We start from the raw sequence: 18,192 nt of genomic DNA, 5'->3' as shown, positions 1-18,192 counted from the left end.
TCCACAAGTTTAAAGTGTCCATAGGCACGCCTCGCTTGACTATGGCCCTCTGCATCTCTGTGAATTCACATGGGGTGGGGGGGGAGGCAGCCTGCACCTCGGTGCCGGTGGAGCCCCCTTTTGGCACCGGAACTCAATAATTTATTAAGCGTCCATTCTTAATAAGTGTGCATAAATACCATGCAAACATCTGGCCATGCTCACGAACAAAAAGTGTATTAGCGTCCAGGACTTATGCGTCTTGTAAACAAACAAAAAGTTAAGAGGTTGGCATTTTCTGTACAAAGTATGTAGGGCTTTCTTTTTTTTCTTTTCTTTTTGTCTTTTTTTAATAATCTGTAAGATGCATCATCCTTCTGGCATTTTCAGAGAGTGAAAACTGTATAAAAATAAATATTCTATGTACAAACACACACTCAGGCCAATCCCAGGTTAGAGGCATCACTGCAAAACAAACACAAAACAAGAGAGTTAGTGTATGTGATGCTGGTGTGTGTTTGTGGGGGGTGGCCGGAAGGAGCTCGTCCCACCCTGACTTGGATGGGAACTACGTAGGGGAACTTGCAGGCACCCGAGCTCAAGCAGGCAGGGAGCCCCAGCCCCCACATTCGGCGTCCCCAGGTTGGGGACCATCAAGTCAGGGACTCCCCTTCTCGGCCACCAGGGGGCACCTTCTGTCCACGCTGCCTGCGTGTGGAGGTCCCTCTGCTGAATCCCCGGACTTGGAGGGAACCAAGGGAACCATTAGCAGGATACTGTCGCCTTGCTTCTCCGAGGACACCAAAGCGCTGGACAGTGATGGGGCCGCCCTCCCTTGCCAGCTCAATTTTTACCCCCTAAGCATCAGCAGTGACCCTAAAAGCTGCTCAGACCTTTCCCAGGTTGGTCCAGGTCCAGGGGTCTCTGCATGAGGAGACGTGGATGGAGGGACAGGCTCACCCCACCTGCACGTCCTACTTTTCCTTCCTCTGGTTCTGGGTGCGTTTGTGGGTGCTGGACTAACGGCTAGTGTTTGGTGACCCTTGTTTCTCCACTGCCCCGGGGAGAACTCAGAGCCTCAACCGTGCAAGCCATAGCCCAGCCCAGCCCAGGGTCAGCGTTTTGGTTGTTTTGCCGCTGCTGCCTCAATTCTGAGATCCTGGGCAATCTGCGGAGGGACCTTTATTCACCTTTTGTTGTTGTTTGTTTACCGGCCACACCTGGCCATGCTCGGGGGTTACTCGTGGCTCTGCACTCAGGACTCACTCCTGGCAGGCTCAGGAAACCATGTGGGATGCTGGGAATCGATCTGGGTCTGCTGCGTGCCAAGCGAGGGCCTTGATCACTGCACTATCGCTCTGGCCCTCTTTACCTCAATTTAAGCTCAGTCCTGCCCTCACTGGGACACGGGGGATCTGTTGGAAGCTCAGGGTGGGCTCTCAAGTGCTTGTGTGAGGATGCACTAGCTTCCTGGGTCATGGTGCCCAGGTGAGAGGTTCAATCTTTCCCTGGGACCAGCCTGGGCTTCTGGGTCAGCAAGCAGCGGGTCCCCCAGGCTCGGTGAGAGCGCCCTGTGTTCCGGGAGCCCGGCTGGGCAGGCTGACCTCAGCGGTGCCACGACAGGTATGATGACGGAATCTCCCCGCTGTGAGGCCCCATGGGAGCAGGACACTCTGGCTGCTGGGTTTAGGGAGAAGCAGAGCACCGGCCCCGCCCCGGGAAGGTCCCAAAGCCACGTGAGAGCACAGGCCTCATGCAGCCGGACAAACATCATCAGACGTGGGCTTAGAGCAGCGCTGAAGGACTGATTGTAAGTGGCCCATGGCCAGTGTGAATCCCTGGATTTAACCCCAGCCTGGCACAGCAGAACTAAAACCCTGGGCCTGCAGCTGCCCACGGGGCCGAGGGTCTGTCTCCACAGACCACGTGGCTTCTCTGTGTGGCCGCATGAAACCGCACGGGCTGGGCGGACGCGGGCACCCCCCCTCCGCAGAGGGGAGAGCGTGTCCCGAGTGGGGTCGCCTGGCACCAGGACTTACCTTGTTCCAACAGCCCTGGACGGGTAAGCCGTCTTCGCCCTGCGGGAGGAAGGGAGGTGGCGGGTTCAGAATCCCCGTGAAGGCCCCCGGGCAGGTGGCAGGCGGGTGGGCGTGACACGAAGGCCACCCTCTCCCCCCCAGCCCACCTTGCCCATCTCTCCTTATTCTTTTCTTTTGGGGCTTTCGGCCACCCCCAGCAGTGCTCAGGGCTGACTCCTGGCTCTGCACTCAGGGATCGCTCCTGATGGGCTTAGAGGATCGGATGTGGTGCGGGGGATTGAACCCGGGTCAGCTGTGAGCAAGGTCGGTGCCGACTTGCTCGAGTCCCCGCTGTCTATTTCTCTGTCTCCCTGCTGAATGCTGGGTGCTGACGGCTGCCTCAGTTTCCCCCTCTGTCAAAGTCAGGTCACGAGTGCGCTCCTAGCTAAGTTCCCCACTTCCCTTCTCTCTTCCTTAGCATTGAGGAGGACATCTCCCCAGTACCCGGCCATTCAGCGGGGGCAGGACACTCGCAGGGGATGGTGATTCCCGGGCACGGTGACCGGTCCTGGTGCCGGCAGCAAGACAACAAGGACTTCGGTCACAGCTGTGGGCCCCACCGGGTGTTTGGGGAGAGATGGACAAGCAGGGCAGGGGTCAGCTGTGTGCCCTGGGTCCTCTGTGCTGGGGGCACCCCCAGAACATCTGTTGCCCCAACACGTGCTGAGTTTTCTCAGCCCCCAGTGCCCTCAGCTAGGAATCTCGGAGAGGTAGATGGGGACCGAGACAGAGATTTGGCCCGTCTTCTTTTTGGTTCTGGCCACACCCAGCAATGCTCAGGGCTTTCGCATGGCTTTGCACTCAGGAATGACTCCTGGCGGTGCTTGGGATGTCGGGTGTCGAACCCCCGTATTGGCCATGGCCAAGACAAATGTCCTTCCTGCCGTGCTGTGCCTCTGGCCCAGCCTCAGTGTTCTTAGAGGCAGACACTGGGATTCCAGGCTCCCCCGGGCAAGGAAAGATGGGAAGGCTCTTCCCAGGGGTGCAGCCAGGGCCTAGCCCTGAGGTGTCTCACTCGATCTGGCCCCAAAGCTTCACTAAACTAAGACTTTACTCAAACGCAGATCAATAGTGCCCAGCGTCCTGCAGCCACGCTCTGGGCACTGTGGCAATGCCATGACATAGGAGCAAGGGACCTGCAGTTAAGTCCACAGACCAGGACGTGCTGGGATGGGGGTGGGGTGCTGGAGAAAACGCAGGTGGGTGTGAGGGTTGGGCTCAGTCGAGCCTGTTCTTCCCTGGGCGGGGGGCGGTGCACCAGGGCTTCCCGGCAACCTCCTGCCCCTCTGGGACACCTCCCCGACTCCAGCAGTGAGAGGCGTGTCTGGGGACCACAGCGGCATGCCCACTGGCACGGGGAGGGGGACAGGGCCGGGGGCGGGGGTGCGCAGTGGAAGGAGCAGGCAGGGCTCAGGGCTGCACTCGAGAGCCGAGAGGCTGAGACTGGGGGCATGTGACCCGGCCAGTGGTTAATGGGGGACGTTCCTGGGTGAGTCGGGCATACGCAGGCAGCATGCTGGGTGCAGGCCAGGCCAGGAGGGGTGCAGGGCTGGAGGGTAGGAGTGCGTGGGGGAGGGGGGGCGCTGCGTGCTCCTCGGCCGGCTCGGTCTGGGCGTGCTCCAGACCTCAAAAAGTGAGGCCCTCTGGCCCCCTCCTGCCTGCTCGTGGCCGCAGATCTCTACTTATCCTGTTCTAAGGTCACGCGTGAGCATGACCTGAGGGACTTGAGGGGCAGAACATTCTCTTCTGATGGCATGAATGTGGGTCCACGGGCTCCCAGCTCCTGGAGAAACGGCGGGGTGCAGGGAACCTCCAAACCGAAGGCATTGGAAGGGTCTTCCCTGCTCCCCTGCCATGGTGGGTGTCCTCTCTGTGGGGAGGACAGTGGATGGAGAGGCCAGAGGCTGTGCTGGCCACCTGGGCTAGTGCAGGCAGGGACGCTCAGGGCCAGGTCCCCTATGCCTGTCCCCTCCATCCCTATGGCCTCTCCCCAAGCTCTCCCTCTCCCCTCCCTAGCCTCCTGCAGACTCCCCAGGGGGGGACTGGCTCAAGCCAGGCCCTGAAGGGAGGGTTTTGTGGCTGATTCTGGGAATGAGGCCAAAGAGGAAGCTTTCGGGGGTCTCAGCTGCAGACCTGAGCCTGTCCCCAAGCTTGGGCTGTGCCACCTGCCACTACCCCAGGCCCGGCTGGAAGGAAGACGGGGCAGGGAGGCCCCTGTTTCAGGTCATCCTGGGGCCCCTCTGTCACCCCCACCCCATCAGAGACCCTTGTGTCCTCTGCCAAAATCGAGCTGGGTGCTGGGTGCGGCTGACCCCGGCATCTCACTGGAACATGTCCAGTGCCCAGTGTTCGTGCCACGAGCTGTCATGGGTGGGGGCTGGGGGAGTCGGAGTTCAAAGAACCTATCTGGGGGCTTCCTGGGTGCTCTCTGCACCCGGCTTGCCCATTCTCAGAGGAGCAGCTGAGGCGGGGCTGGGGGTGGTGCAGGCTCTGGGCTTTGGGAGGGGGAGCCAGAGGACTTCTGGGCACCTGTGGCATGCAAGAGGGGAGTGGCAGGGGTCCCTGAGGACCGGGCAGAGCTGGGCACCCTGGGCGCCTGGAGTGAAGCAGGGCGAGGGCAGAGAGGCGGTGGCCGGAGCAGGAGCGGGGAGGGACCCGCAGGCACAAACCACACACGGGAAGCCGAGTCGGTCGGCCGTGCAGGCAGGAGGGAGGAGCCATACCAGCGGGCACGGGGCATCCAGTCCGTCCAGCCCCGGCAACCCCGGCTCCCCTTTCTCTCCTTTAAAACCTCGGTGTCCCTGTTCACAAAACCAACCGCGACGATTACTGAGGCCCAGGCTGGCCTCTCCGGTGGGGGGTGGAGAGGCACAGCCCCACCCTGGCCACGATGCAGGACTCTGAGGGCGCGATGGTTGGGGCGGGGGGCAATGCCAGCGGCTTCCCATGCCATCCCCTGCTCCCAGTTCAGGGCTCTCCGGATCTGGGGAGGACGCACGGAGTCCCTCTTGGAGGAGGTGTTGGTTAGTGAACTGCGAGGTCACTGCATCCCAAGTTTCAGACCTTCCTGGCCTGGCCCCTGGGCCATCTGCCTCGGGAAGGCTCCCGGACGCCCGGGTGTGCAGCTACATAGGTTCGTCCTGGAGGCGGGCAGCGGGTGGAAGTGGCCAACCAACAGGCCCCTTTTTGTGCTGTTGTGAAGCTAGGGGCCCTCAGGACGCGCTGACCCCCAGAGTCCTGCATCTTGACCGAGTGAGGAGGATTCAGCGGCACGAAGAGCCGTCCACAGGGTGGCCCCAAAACCAAGAAGGCAGAGGTGAGGTGCGCAGGCCAGGGCAGAGCGGAAGGCCCTGATGCTGGGCCCTGACCCCTTCCCGCCCGCTTCTTCCCTGCACAGGCCGCCTCAAAGAAAGGGGCAGAGGTGGCCACGGCTGCGTTCTCGGCAGTGCCCACAGCGAGGGTCTGGCTGGCAGCACTGACTTTCAGGCCTCCTCCTCCTCCTCCTCCATTTGCCTCTTGGTTTCGGACTCGCCACCCCGTGCCCCCCACCCCCGCCCCCAGAAATAAAACCCAAACGAAGCAAGTGATGAATGCCAACATACCAACGGGCAGGGAGCATCTAATCCGGGTGCGCCTTGGTCTCCCTTATCCCCTTTAGCCCCTCGAGATCCTTTCTTTCCCCGCTCCCCCTGTAAACGATGATTTAGTCCGAAAAAACACAACAACATCAACACTCGGGGATTAGTCCCACGTTCGAGTTAGAGACAGAAAGCGAGGAAAGGCAATTAACGGGGGTTGTGGTGGATTCTCTCTTATGGGACAGGGTTAGGAGTCAATACTGACCCCCTCCCGGCCAGGACCCTGACAAGGTGGCCGGGGCAGGTGGGCAGGGGGTGAGAGCAAGGAGGCTGGGACAGAGAGAGAGAGAGAGAGAGAGAGAGAGAGAGAGAGAGAGAGAGAGAGAGAGAGAGAGAGCACTTGGAACGGAGTTGGATGCAGTGGCGGCTGGTTTGCTGATGCCGTGCACGGAGACGACTGTCTGGGGGAATGGCTGGTCCCTCCCTTCTCTTTTTTTGGGGGGGGGTCACACTTGGTGATGCACAGGGGTTCCTCCTGGCTCTGCATTCAGGAATTACCCCTGGCGGTGCTCAGGGGACCCTATGGGATGCTGGGAATCGAACCTGAGTCGGCCGCGTGCAGGGCAAATGCCCTCCACGCTGTGCTATTCCCTCCCTTCTCTTGGGGCGCGTTCATTCAAAAGGCCGTTGCTGGTGACTTTTGTTCCAGCTGCCCCTCGCCCCTTGGCTATTCCAGGACTCAAGTCTTGTTCCGAGTTCGAGGGGCTGCGTGTACGTGAGTGTGGGGACGTGCTGGGCATGTCCCAGTGGCACAGACCCAGGCACGTGTGTGCATGTGCCCATGTGTGTCTGTACATGTGTACCCGCATGTGCCTGCCGTCCAGGGCTCCGTGGTTGCTGGTTCTCAGCAAGGCAGGCCTTGCTCCTCCTGTGGGGGTCGGCTGCATCCTCACCTCCCTCTACTCTGGGGCTGTGGGGGCGTCTGGGGAACGGGCTGGGCCGGCTTTTCCAGGGCGGCCCTTCATGGAAACCTCCCTCTAGGGTCTGTAGCATGGGGACCCTTGGTGTCACCCAGGGCCCCGGGCCTGGCATGCTGGCAGGAGAGCCTCGCGGAAGCTCCCAACAGGTTCTGCCTGCCTGGCTCTCCCCTGGTGACGTCTGGATGGTAACGCCAGGTCAGAGACACGAGGCAGTTGTGAGTCTGTGCACAGGGAACGCTTCACCCTGGCACGGCCTGGTGTCTGACAGCTGCTCTCTGACTGTCCAGGAAATGTATTTCTCGGTGACCAGCACAGGGGCCAGGGCTGCCAGGGACAGCCCCACGCCTGCAGGGGGCAGGTGGAGCATCTGGACCTTGTAGGGGGCTGGGACCACTCCCAGCACCCCCTGGTCTGCTTCGTAGGCAGAAACTCCATGCTCAGGCCCCGTGTGGGCAGGGGCACTAGGGCCACCCCCCTTCGATGTGATCTGGGGAGCCTGAGGTGCTGCACGTGGGCTCCAATTCTTTGAGTGGGGCCTCAGTGGCCACGAATCCTTCGTGGTTTCCCTCCATCTTCGGAACCACCCACCCTCCCTGTGACTGCGGGGCGGCTGCACTGCCCACGCATCACACTCACTCTCCGTGAGCTTTCCAAGGGCAGCTGCTGCTGCGGAGATGGGAGGTGTGTGTCAGGGGACACGGGACAGGGCCTGGCACTGCAACAGTGGCCACACATAGGAGCATGGTGCCACGAACTGGTCCCAAGCAGGGGACGAGCATGGCGGCCAGTAGCCCGCTTGGAGAAGGCCCAGGGTAGCTGCCACCCCCTGCCCCGGGACCCCCCTGGGTTGGGCAATGCAAGAGGCAGCACGGACTCCTAGGTTCAGAGGGGGCTCTAGGTCCTTCTGGGTAAGAGGTTTGGGGCTGGTGGTGGCCACGGTCCTCGCCTTCTAGAGGGACATCTGACCTGTCGGGGTCGTTCTGAGGGCGCAGGACATGGCCTATCCGTGGAAGGCCCGTGGGGACCCTGCACTAGTAGCCTGAGCCATGTCCACTCTGACCCCTACCCCATAAGGCCACAGGGAAGAGGCGGGGGCAGGAGAGGTGAGCGGCAGAGCTCTCTCTAGCAGGCCCAGGGCTTGGAGGTGGGATGAGAGGAAGTGGATCTGGGCTGGGGGGAGGGACGTGGAGTCATGATGGTAGGCGGTCACATCTGGGGGTGGGGGCGCTAACGGAGAGGAGGAAGGAGGAGATAGGCTGAGGCCTGGAGAGATAGTAAGAGGGAAAGGGGAGAAGAGGCGAAGGGATGGGGGTGGGGGGAGGGAGGCGTGTGGACAGATGCATGCATGCACGCCCATGCACCCACCCCCATCCCACCCAGGTGCAGTGCCGTCAGATACATGCCTGTGCTCCCCCATCCCACCCGGGTGCAGTGCCGTCAGATACATGCCTGTGCTCCCCCATCCCACCCGGGTGCAGTGCCGTCAGATGCATGTCCATGCACAATCTCCATCCCTGCGCCTTGGCCCCACATGCTTGACCCACAGTTGGCTGGCACACACACGGCTGCACGGTAGCACTCATTTTCCCGAGGCCCAAAGGACTAAAAATCCTCCCCACCCCAGGGCTCTGGAAGGGATCTTTCATTCTAGAAACTTCTCCTGGGCACAGTGCACAGAAACACTGAGAGGGAAAGGAGGTGGCCCTGGTGACAAGGGCGGCAACTTCTTTCCCCTCCTACGTGTGTGGCCTGAGCAGAATCCTGCCACCATCTTGGATTGGGACCGTCACTCAGGGGGGTTTTGTCCCCACCACACCAGGGAAGAGGGAGGCCACCCTACCCCCAGTGGGACCCAGAAAAGCACTGCTGTGCTAGGTGGCATCTGGGGTCCAGAGAACAGGTGGGTACGGGCCCCCGACAGGTCCCCTTGGGCCCGACATGGGAAGAAGGCATCCCCCCCTCCCCTATGTGGGGCAAACTTGGCATATCTCTGGCCTCACCGTCACCCCTGGCCCTGCCACTTGACCAAAGTCCCTGTCCTCTGGGCTTCCAGGCTCCCGGCTTTGGGAGATCAAGGTCTCGGGGGTGTCGAGGTGGAGGCCCGTTCTCCCCGCATGCTCTGCTGATCTGAGAGACTAAGAGAAGTGGCTGCTTCTTGCTGGGGATAGGGTGGGCTCACGCCCGGCAGTGCTCAGGGCTGACTCCTGGGTCTGTGCTCAGAGCTCACTCCTGGTGGGGTGTGGCGCCCGCACATGGTGTAGGAGATTGAACTGGGGTTGGCTGCAGGCAAGGCAAGCACCTCCCCCCTGTCCTATTGCTCTGGCCCCAGCACGCGCTGTTTCTTGACTCGGAAACCTACTCCTTGCAGAAAGTCAAATAAACGGGCATTCTGGTGCTCTCCAAAGAAGGGTCACACAGCTGGCCTGTTTCCTGGGCTGGTATCGTCTCGCTAACTTCTGCCAGCCAGGAGAGTAAAAACTTAAAAAAGACACGTAAAAACTTATCCAGAGGAAGTGGAGAAGAAATATTTTCCCACCGGCTTGTGAGTGCTCTCTGTACCTTCAGCAGGAGAAGCTCTGCCCCCACATCTCCTCCACCCGGGTCCGGGGCGGTTCCTGCCCCGTGGGTGCCTCAGGAGCGGTACAATGCCGGGAACATGGCCTGTGCCTGCCTCGGTGCCGCAAGCCAACTGAGAGGGTCTTAGAAAACAAGGCTCCATGCCAGGGACCGAACACAGTGCAGAGAATCAGAGTGCTTCAGAAACACACGGGAGGGAGGTTAGGAGGCCGCCAGCGGTGGAATGATCACATCTGTGGGTGGCTGGGACACGTGAATGCCACAGAAGGGATGGGGGCTTCCTGCCTGCCCTGGCAGGCAGAGTTCCTGGGAGCCAGGTCTTCCCCACAGCCGATTCCCACGGGCATGTGGCAGGGCAGCCCCTGTTTCTAGACTGTGTGGGATGGATGGAATAGCTTGGGCCAGGGCCGGGGAGAATTTAGGGACACAGAAAAGCGCAATGAATCTATCTTCCTTCCTTTCTCTCTTTCTCCTTCTCTCTCTCTTTCTCTATCCCTCCCTCCCTTCCTCCCTTCCTTCCTTCTGGAATTCCTTCCTTCCTTCCTTCCTTCCTTCCTTCCTTCCTTCCTTCCTTCCTTCCTTCCTTCCTTCCTTCCCTCCCTCCTTCCTCCCTTCCTCCCTTCCTTCCTTCTGGAATTCCTTCCTTCCTTCCTTCCTTCCTTCCTTCCTTCCTTCCTTCCTTCCTTCTGCTTCCCTTCCTCCCTCCCTCCCTCCCTTCCTTCCTTCCTTCCTTCCTTCCTTCCTTCCTCCCTCCCTCCCTTCCGGAATTCCTTCCTTCCTTCCTTCCTTCCTCCCTCCCTCCCTCCCTCCCTTCCATCCTCCCTCCCTCCCTCCCTACCTCCCTTCCTTCCTTCTGGAATTCATTCCTTCCTTCCTTCCTTCCTTCCTTCCTTCCTTCCTTCCTTCCTCCCTCCCTCCCTTCCATCCTCCCTCCCTCCCTCCCTCCCTTCCTTCCTTCTGGAATTCCTTCCTTCCTTCCTTCCTTCCTTCCTTCCTTCCTTCCTTCCTTCCTTCTGCTTCCCTCCCTCCCTCCCTCCCTCTTTCCTTCCTTCCTTCCTTCCTTCCTTCCTTCCTTCCTTCCTCCCTCCCTCCCTCCCTCCCTTCCTTCCTGCCTTCCTTCCTTCCTGCCTTCCTGCCTTCCTGCCTCCCTGCCTGCCTGCCTGCTTTGTTTCTGGGCCACACCTGGCAATGCTCAGACTCTGTGCTCAGGGATCACTCCTGGTGGTACTTGGGGGACCTCATAGAGTGCTGGGGATCAAACTCGGGTCAGCTGAGTGCTAGGCAAATGCCTTAACCTGCAGTGTTGTCTCTCTGACCCATAAGCACATATTTCTTTCTTTTTTTTATATTTAATTTTTTTATTTTTAAATAAATAAAAATAAAAAAAATTAAATCCCTCTCGGAGAGCCTGGCAAGCTACCGAGAGTATTCAATATGCCAAACACAGTAACAAGAAGTCACACAATGGAGACGTTACTGGGCCCGCTCGAGCAAAGCGATGAACAACGGGAGGACAGTGTATTTTTAAATGAATCACCATGAGGTACAGTTACAGGCTTACAAACTTCCGTAAGCACACATTTCTATGCATGAGCTTGGTCAATCGGGGTTCAAAGGTGAGCGTGCAGGCCTGGGTGGGTTCTAGAAGCTCTGCCTTTACTCTCACAACTCAGAACCTTTTATTATCGATTTGGGTCTTGATTCTCTGTTCCTCCACCACACTTCCTGTCCTATGCTAAGGCCTTAGACTCCTGTGACTCAGAAGGTGTTCTCGGAATGCAGTGCCCTCTGAGGACGCTTATTCCAGAAAGAAACCTAAATATCACCCCCACCCGCCCCCCGTCAGCTATAATTCAGTGATTCCTGCACGGCCTTCTGCCACGGTACATTTCACATAGCATCGCGTGGGGTTGGCCCCTGGAGAATGATCCCCTTGTACAGATGCAGAAACCAAGGCAGAACAAGAGACCTGAGCAGATGCAATTTATTTCCAAGCCCTGCGTCCTCCCAAGAGAAAGCATGGCAAGGGGATCTTTTTAAAGGGCTCCACACTTCTGTCTACTTATTCTGGCCACTGAAATTCATTCTCTGTCACTGGGAGCTTGAGAGGCTCGGTGAGTTACGTTTCCGGGGGGTTAGGACCAGGAGAGATGGGTTGAAAAACATCCCTTGAAGGGTCGTGGGGTGAGCAGACCAGAGGAGCGGTCTCTGGCTGCCAATGCTAATTCACAGGCCACGGTGGGATTTGGTGCCCCCTGACTGTTCAGAAAAAGTCGTGCTTCAATTTCAGGATTAGGCCCCAGGCTCCTGCCGGCCATGGATTAAGTTCCAGACTACAAGGACTTCTAATTGAGGATGATTTAGCAGGAAAAACTGCAGGCAGCAGTGGGGTCAGGGATCTCTAATTGATCATTCCACCACATCGGGAAGACATTAGTGATGAGGGAGCCGAGGCACATGGCTCAGACTCACCCGGTTTCCTTTGTCCCCAGGTGGTCCGTGTAAACCCTGCAATAAATCAGAGGGACGAAAACGAGTTCAGGGGAAGACCTGGGGGGGGGGGGTGCTTCCTCCGGGGCCCCAAGGCTCTGTCTGAGGCCTGATTCTTCCAAGACAGCCTTGGTTAGAAAGGAATGAAGGCGCAAACAGCTTCTTGACCTGGAAGCAAACAAGGGAGTCCTGGGCCAGGCCGGGCCAGTGTGGGTTTTCCGTTGGTGCAGGCCAGCCTGGCCCAGCTCCCTTTGGTGGGAGGAGAATTCTGAGGTGCTCCCCACCCATCCTCCCCGGCTCTGGGAGCGGCCTCACATGCTCCCTACCAGGAGGAGTCGCTCTCGGGATGGTTCCTAGTGCCACCAGCCCAGACCAGCTGGGGTCGCTCAGCCAGAGCCAAGCTGTCTGGGCACCGTGACGTGGGTCACGGGACAATCACCACGCTGTTGTCGGGAAGCCACAATCGTGGTTCTCTAAGGGGGTCAAAGAAATGCTTGTTTTTTTTTTTCTTTTTGGGCCACACCCAGAAATGCTCAGGGGTCACTCCTGACTGCACTCAGGAATTTCTCCTGGCGGTACTTGGGGGACCACATGGGATGCCGGGGATCGAACCCAGGTTGGCCGTGTGCAAGCCAAACGCCCTACCTGCTGGGCTATGGCTCCAGAAATGGTTTTGTTTTGGGTTCACACTTGGCGGTGCTCAGAGTTTACCCTTGACTGTGCTCTGGCATCATTCCTGGAGGGGCTCAGAGCACCGACGCAACGTCAGGGACAGAACCGGCATTGGCTGCATGCAAGACCAGCACTGTCTCTCCAGCTCACAACAGTTTGAGAAAACCTTTCGAATTGTTGCAGAGCCCAATCCTGACCGTGCTCAGGGGTCCACTTGGTGCTGGGGCCTTAAGGCAGTGCCTCCCGCCTGCGGGGCATTTACTGCTGAGTCCCACCCCAAAATCTGGTGGCCTTGCGTGAGGGGCAGTGGGATGGTGATGGCCATGCCAGTCTCCTGGGTTTGAGGCTGCTCTTCCCGGAGGGTCAGACCTATGGCACATTAGGTGAGATAGTCACTGCTCTGGATGGTTCCCGGGCTGAGGGTCTGGACTCCGTCCCACCCGGGGCCGTGTATACTGGACTTTGCCTGTGTACTGCCCGCCAGCAGGGTTGGAGCCTGTGGGCCCCTTGGCTTTTGACCTTGTCCCGTGTGACACGGATGGGGATTCCCACTGGGCCCCGCTTTCCTGCTGTGGGGCCTGGGAGCTGGGGAGCGGGGGTGGGCAGGGTGGAGGGAGAGACCCAGTGCCCAGGAGACTTCAGGAGACTCACAGGAAGCCCGGCTGCTCCCGTTGGTCCTGTCATTCCGGGGTCGCCTTTGCTGCCCTGTGGGAGAAGGAAGTCGTGAGCCCTCCTTGAGCGGTGACAGCCTGGCCACAGCACTGTCTCCTCCCGGCTCCCTGCAGGGGGGCTGGCTGGGTTGTGGCCTCCCCAACCCCCACCAGTGCAGAGACATGCAGGGGCTCTGGCTAGCCCAGGACTGTAGCTGGGAGGAAGAGGAGGAGGAGGAGGAGGAGGAGGAGGAAGAGGAGGAGGAGGAGGAAGAGGAGGAGGAGGAGGAAGAGGAGGAGGAAGAGGAGGAGGAGGAGCAGGAGGAGGAAGAAGAAGAGGAGGAGGAGGAGGAGCAGGAGGGCCGCAGGGAGAGGGTCAGAGAAGGGAGGAGCCGGGTTCTGGGCTTCCTCTGGTCGCACTGGGCAGCCTCAGAGCAGCCGTCCCTCCCCCAGGGCCTGGCCGTCTCAGGGAAGCCTCTGCCCCCGGCCAGCTGCTTGCTGTCCTCCCAGAGCTGGGGGGCAGAACCTCTGGGGGGGGGGGCAGGGGACTCTGCCAGGCCCACGCGCTGGCCCCGAGGAGGGGTGGAGGCACCAGGGCGGCTGGGAGGAGCCGGCACCCGGGACAGGCGTCCTGCGGCCACCCTCACTGGGGCTCGTCCTCTCTGCTGTGAACGAAACCCCCGATGACTTGGCACTGTCCCCCTGCCTTTCCCCGCACTCGGCTCCCTGCTCCCCCTCCCCCAAACAAAGCAGACAAAGTTCGGGGGTGTCCGAGCCTGAGCCTAGTCCCAGGGGACTTGCCAGACTCAGCTGGTGCTGATGCTGGTGCCCAGAGCAGGGCGGGGGACGCTTCCTGGGTCTCTGCCCCCTCCCTATTACCCCGCATCTGCCTGGCTCCCATGCAGGCTGTTGGGAGGGTCCCGGGGCAGATGGGAGATGGGGTGCTGGCGGCCTTAGGAGGAACGGACGGGAGCCCGGGGCTAACTAGGGGATTCTGCACGGGGGTCAGCCAATGCCGGGCCGGCTCTTCCCTCTGGGGGCTCGCGGGGCACTCACCCTCTCTCCCTTTGGTCCCGCTGGGCCTGGAACTCCAGTTGGTCCCGGAGTACCCTGGGTGGGGGTGAGAGAAAGCGGAGGTGACGGTGCTGGCACGGGGAGCCCTGGGGAGCCCCGCCTGACCGAGAGCCAAGTCCAGAGGCGCAGTTTTCAGGGTTGGCCAGGCTCGCTGAGGGCCGCCATCCAACCGGCCCTTGGGTTGGAAAGGTGCTGTTTGAGTTCGGGGTCCAGATTCGAGGCAGGAAACCCTCGGACATCCCAGCCAAGCTCGCCAAGGCTGAAAACAGGAGGCGTTGATGCCATCCCCGGGGCAGGGTCCGGGGGCTGCACCCCGGGTGCTCACAGCTCCACATGCAGCGGGGGGGGGGGGTCTTCATGCCGCAGACCGAGGCGGGCACAGCACACAGGCAGGCGTGGAGGGTCATTCAGCCACTGTCCCCACCCCGGCCCGCCCCATCCCAGCTGCACCGAGAGAGGCTTAGCAGGTCTGGGGATGCCCGACTGTGGCTTGGCGGGGGGTCAGGGGCCCTGTGGGGTCTGTGTGGCTCAGACTCTGGGGGCAGGAAACACCCCCGATCCTGGTTCTCCTTCCTGAGCTTCCATCGCGCTGCAAACCACGTTGGGCGGGGGCTGAGGCAGTCACCCCCGCTGGGGGTGGGCAGTGGCCATGAGAAGTGGGCGAGGGCCTGGGCCATACACTTTATGCAGAGAGTGAGAGAGGCATGTGCAGCAGGAGGAGGGAAGCCTGAGGCGAGCAGAGGGACCCCCCCCCCCCACGTGAGTGATGCAGAAACTGCAAGGGGACGTGGGTCAGAGCGGATGTCCCAGGGCCCCGGGGGGCTTCAAGTCCTGCCTGCAGGACCAGGGGTCCTCTGCCTACCGGGGGGCCCCTGGGTCTCTCTGCGTCAGCATCTGCCCCATGCGGAGGGAGGCGGGTGAACACATAGCTTCCACTATCTCCCTGACACGGGGGTGGCCATGCAGGTAGGTGGGCATTAGCGGCAGGACGGGGTAAAGGTTTGTCAGGGGGGATCATTCCTCCCCTCTCTCCCTTGAAATTCCTGATAATGTCTGTTCCTGATAATGAAGTTCATGCAGGTGCACTAAGTCCGAAGCCACACTGCTCCCTGCTGTCGGCATGCTTGGGACTGGAGGTCTGGGGGAGGGGCGTGACTGGGGTGGAGGTCCCCCCTGGGGCGGCAGGGATGGGGGGGGCTGGAGGAGAAAAGCCACAGCAAAGACGGCACAGGGGAGTGTCTGACTGAGAGTGAAACCCAAACAAAGGGACCCAGGAGATGAGGAGATGTGGTGTCCGGGGGCTCCCAGAGTCCCCTTCCTCCTTAGGCAAACAGGCAGGAAGGAGGGAGGTGCTGAGGGGTTCGCTCTTGGGCCCCCACTAGCTAAGCTCCAGGCATCTGTGGGCGTCCTCTTGAGCCCCTGGGGTCCCCAGCTCCACTCAGATCCCCAGGAAAGACTTGCCTTGGTGGGCCACGTCCCACGCAATACCACCTCAGGTCCCGTCCCCCACCCAGAGTCCCTTCCTCCCGCTCGTCCGAGCCTTATTCACTGAGGAGACTCTCGCTATGATCCTGTCCTGCAGGGCAGAGCCGGGGCTTGAGCACTGCCAGGGGGGCAGACCCATGAGCAGGTGGACAGCCCCGTGCAGGACATCCAGCCTCTGATCCCCGGAAGGTCAGTGGTTTGAAGAGTCTTTAGGATTTTCTGAGTCTAGTATTATTTTATTGGTTTTCGGGTCACACCCGGCGATGCACAGGGGTTGCTCCTGGCTCTGCACTTAGGAATTACTCCGGGCGGTGCTCAGGGGACCATCTGGGATGCTGGGAATCAACCCCGGGTTGGCCGGCCGTGTGCAAGGCAAACGCCCTCCCGGCTCTGCTATCGCTTCAGCCCCTGAGTCTAGTATTAAAGCATCTGCAAACAATGAAAGCTGGACTTCTTCCTTTCCAGGCTGGATGCCCGTGATGTCGTTTTCTTGCCTGACTGCTATGAAGGTGAGTGATCTGAGCACCGTCGGGGAGGCGACTGGCCCTGGGCCTCAGGGGTGCTCTGGGTGAAGCGGGGAGAGGCAGTTTCTGAGATGCGGGCCTGGTCTGTCCCAAGAAGGGCTGAGATGCCTTCCGGAGAGGCAAGGAGCAGGCCTGCTCTCCAGACTCAGAGCATCCTTGTTTCTTGTTTCTGCTGCAGTGAGGCCCGGGCCGGTTCACCAGGGTGACCGGAAGGAAGGGGCATGGCAGTTACAGGTCCACGAGCGCCCCTAAGGGCCAGTCCTGCCCTGCCCTGCCCTGCCCTGCAACGCTGCCTCCCTCCCGTCTCACACTGCAGACTGGAGCTTCCCCGGGAGGAGGTAGCCCTGGCAGGCGGCAGAGACAGCTCACAGCATGGACACACGCAGCGGGGGAGCACACGGACACAGGGGGGTGGGCGGGAGGAGCAGGGCGTCCCCCCCTCCCCCGCCAGGCCTGGGTTCTCAGGCGCGGCTCAGCCTCCCACCCCAGGTCTCCCAGCCTGGAGTTCAGAGGGAGGACCTGGGTGCGGCCACCCGGGGTCCAGTGGGAGAGGGGGTGGGAGGAGGCAGGACTCCTCGGGAAAACAAGGCCACAGGGACAGACGAGAAGGACCACAGGCTGGGGACGGGGTCAGGGGTCATGAGTGACACTCACCGGTGGCCCAGGCCTGCCGTCCAAACCTGAAGCTCCCTGGACGAAGGGAACAGTTGGACCGAAAGAAGGGGAGGGGAGAGACGGGAGGGAGAGAGAGGGAGCGGGAGGGGAGAGGTGAGTGGAGCGGTGACTCCGGACAGACACACACGCTGGTGCTCGACATGGGGGGACAGATGACGCGTCCACACGGAGACCGACACAAGCACGGAGACGCTGCCTGCAGTGGACACGGCCGTCTGCTCCTCCCTGCCCTGCCAGTCCCTCACGGCCTCCCACAGAGCCGCTGGCGGGGGGTGGGGGGTGGGGGGAACCAGGTGGGGGCTTGCCCAGCCTTCCGGGTGAATCCCCGGGGATCCCAGAGGCTCCGCGAGGCCACGGTGATGGGCCTGACAGATTCCTGACAACTGCTCGCAGCCCGGGCTCTGACCCTAGGCAGGGGCTCTCGAGAGGCGGATGGCCAGTGTCTCCTGGAGTAGACTGGCTGGCAGGGACAGAGGTGGACAGCTGGTGCCCCTGGGGTAGACTGTCTGGGACCAAGATGGACAGTAGCATCCCTTGGAGCACACTGGCTGGGACCGAGGTGGCCGGCCGGTGTCCCCGGAAGGTTGCTCGTACCACCCAGTTGTGAGGCTGAGCTGGCTCTCCCAACCCCTGATCAAGTCATTTTACAATCATTTCCCTCTCACGTGAGAAAGGGGGGTGCCTTCGTCAAGCAGGCAGGTGGCAAAAGGAGAGGATTCGAATACGGGGCCCTCATTCCCCACAGGCAGCGGGCAGCTGACCTGAAGAGGCTGCCCAGGGCCCCGCTCTTGCCCCTCCCCGCGGCCGCCTTGGGCATCTTGAGTGTTTCCTTGGGCTGGAGACTGTATTTCCCTGCACACCTGTTTCCTGGCGCCCCGTTTCCTAGAACCATGAGAGATGGGGCCTTTTGCTTTCTCTGGGGCATCTTGGTGGGCCGTGTCACCTGTCTGCATGCCAGCCCCTGCTTGGGCTCTCCAGGGTTCCCTACCAGCTGGGTGACGTGTGACTGAGCCGGGAGGAGTTGGGGAGGGCGATGGCAGGAAGTGTCTGCACGGTGAGGGGTCCTGAGTTCTTCCAGACACAGAGGCAGGCATGAGGAAGCCTCAGCGAGAGGCCTTCGCTCTGGAGACCTGTCAGGGGCCCAGGCTCAGCTCACCCTGCACCGGTGCCCAGGCAAGGGATGTGGTCTTTGCTCCTGTCACTGGATTCCTGCCAGGACATGAACCCCCTCCGCCAGGTGGGGAGACTGAGTACCCCATAATGCCCCTGGCTCCTCACCACTCTGGGGGCAGGACCAGCTTTGCACGTACCTAGGACTGACAGGAGACCCCAGTGTGGGCCTGTGGCCTCTGGTCCTGGCCTGCTTCTATGTGACGACTTCTATGTGACCCCAAGTGACTCCCTGCCCCTTCAAGGCCCATCAAGGAAAG

General features: G+C 60.8%; 1 protein-coding gene across 1 annotated transcript in view; it reads right to left on the bottom strand.

Annotated features, from left to right (window-relative positions):
* Positions 1-321: 321 nt before the first annotated feature.
* LOC130022596 (collagen alpha-1(XIII) chain-like) overlaps positions 322-18,192 on the bottom strand; it is a 63,675-nt gene continuing 45,804 nt past the window's right edge. Inside the window, exons 29-35 of the mRNA XM_056113362.1 lie at positions 16,742-16,777; positions 14,061-14,114; positions 13,006-13,059; positions 11,665-11,700; positions 4,781-4,858; positions 2,019-2,057; positions 322-444 (exon numbers count right to left, since the gene is read on the bottom strand). Of these exons, the coding sequence (XP_055969337.1) occupies positions 442-444; positions 2,019-2,057; positions 4,781-4,858; positions 11,665-11,700; positions 13,006-13,059; positions 14,061-14,114; positions 16,742-16,777 (300 nt within the window). The 3' untranslated portion in view covers positions 322-441. The remainder of the gene's footprint in view (positions 445-2,018; positions 2,058-4,780; positions 4,859-11,664; positions 11,701-13,005; positions 13,060-14,060; positions 14,115-16,741; positions 16,778-18,192) is intronic.

This window comes from Sorex fumeus, unplaced genomic scaffold, assembly GCF_029834395.1.
Source record: "Sorex fumeus unplaced genomic scaffold, SorFum_2.1 ptg000020l, whole genome shotgun sequence".
In the NCBI taxonomy this organism is placed as follows: Eukaryota; Metazoa; Chordata; class Mammalia; order Eulipotyphla; family Soricidae; genus Sorex; species Sorex fumeus.
The sequence above is the reverse complement of the archived record's forward strand: the minus strand, read 5'-3'. Positions and strand labels throughout refer to the sequence as shown.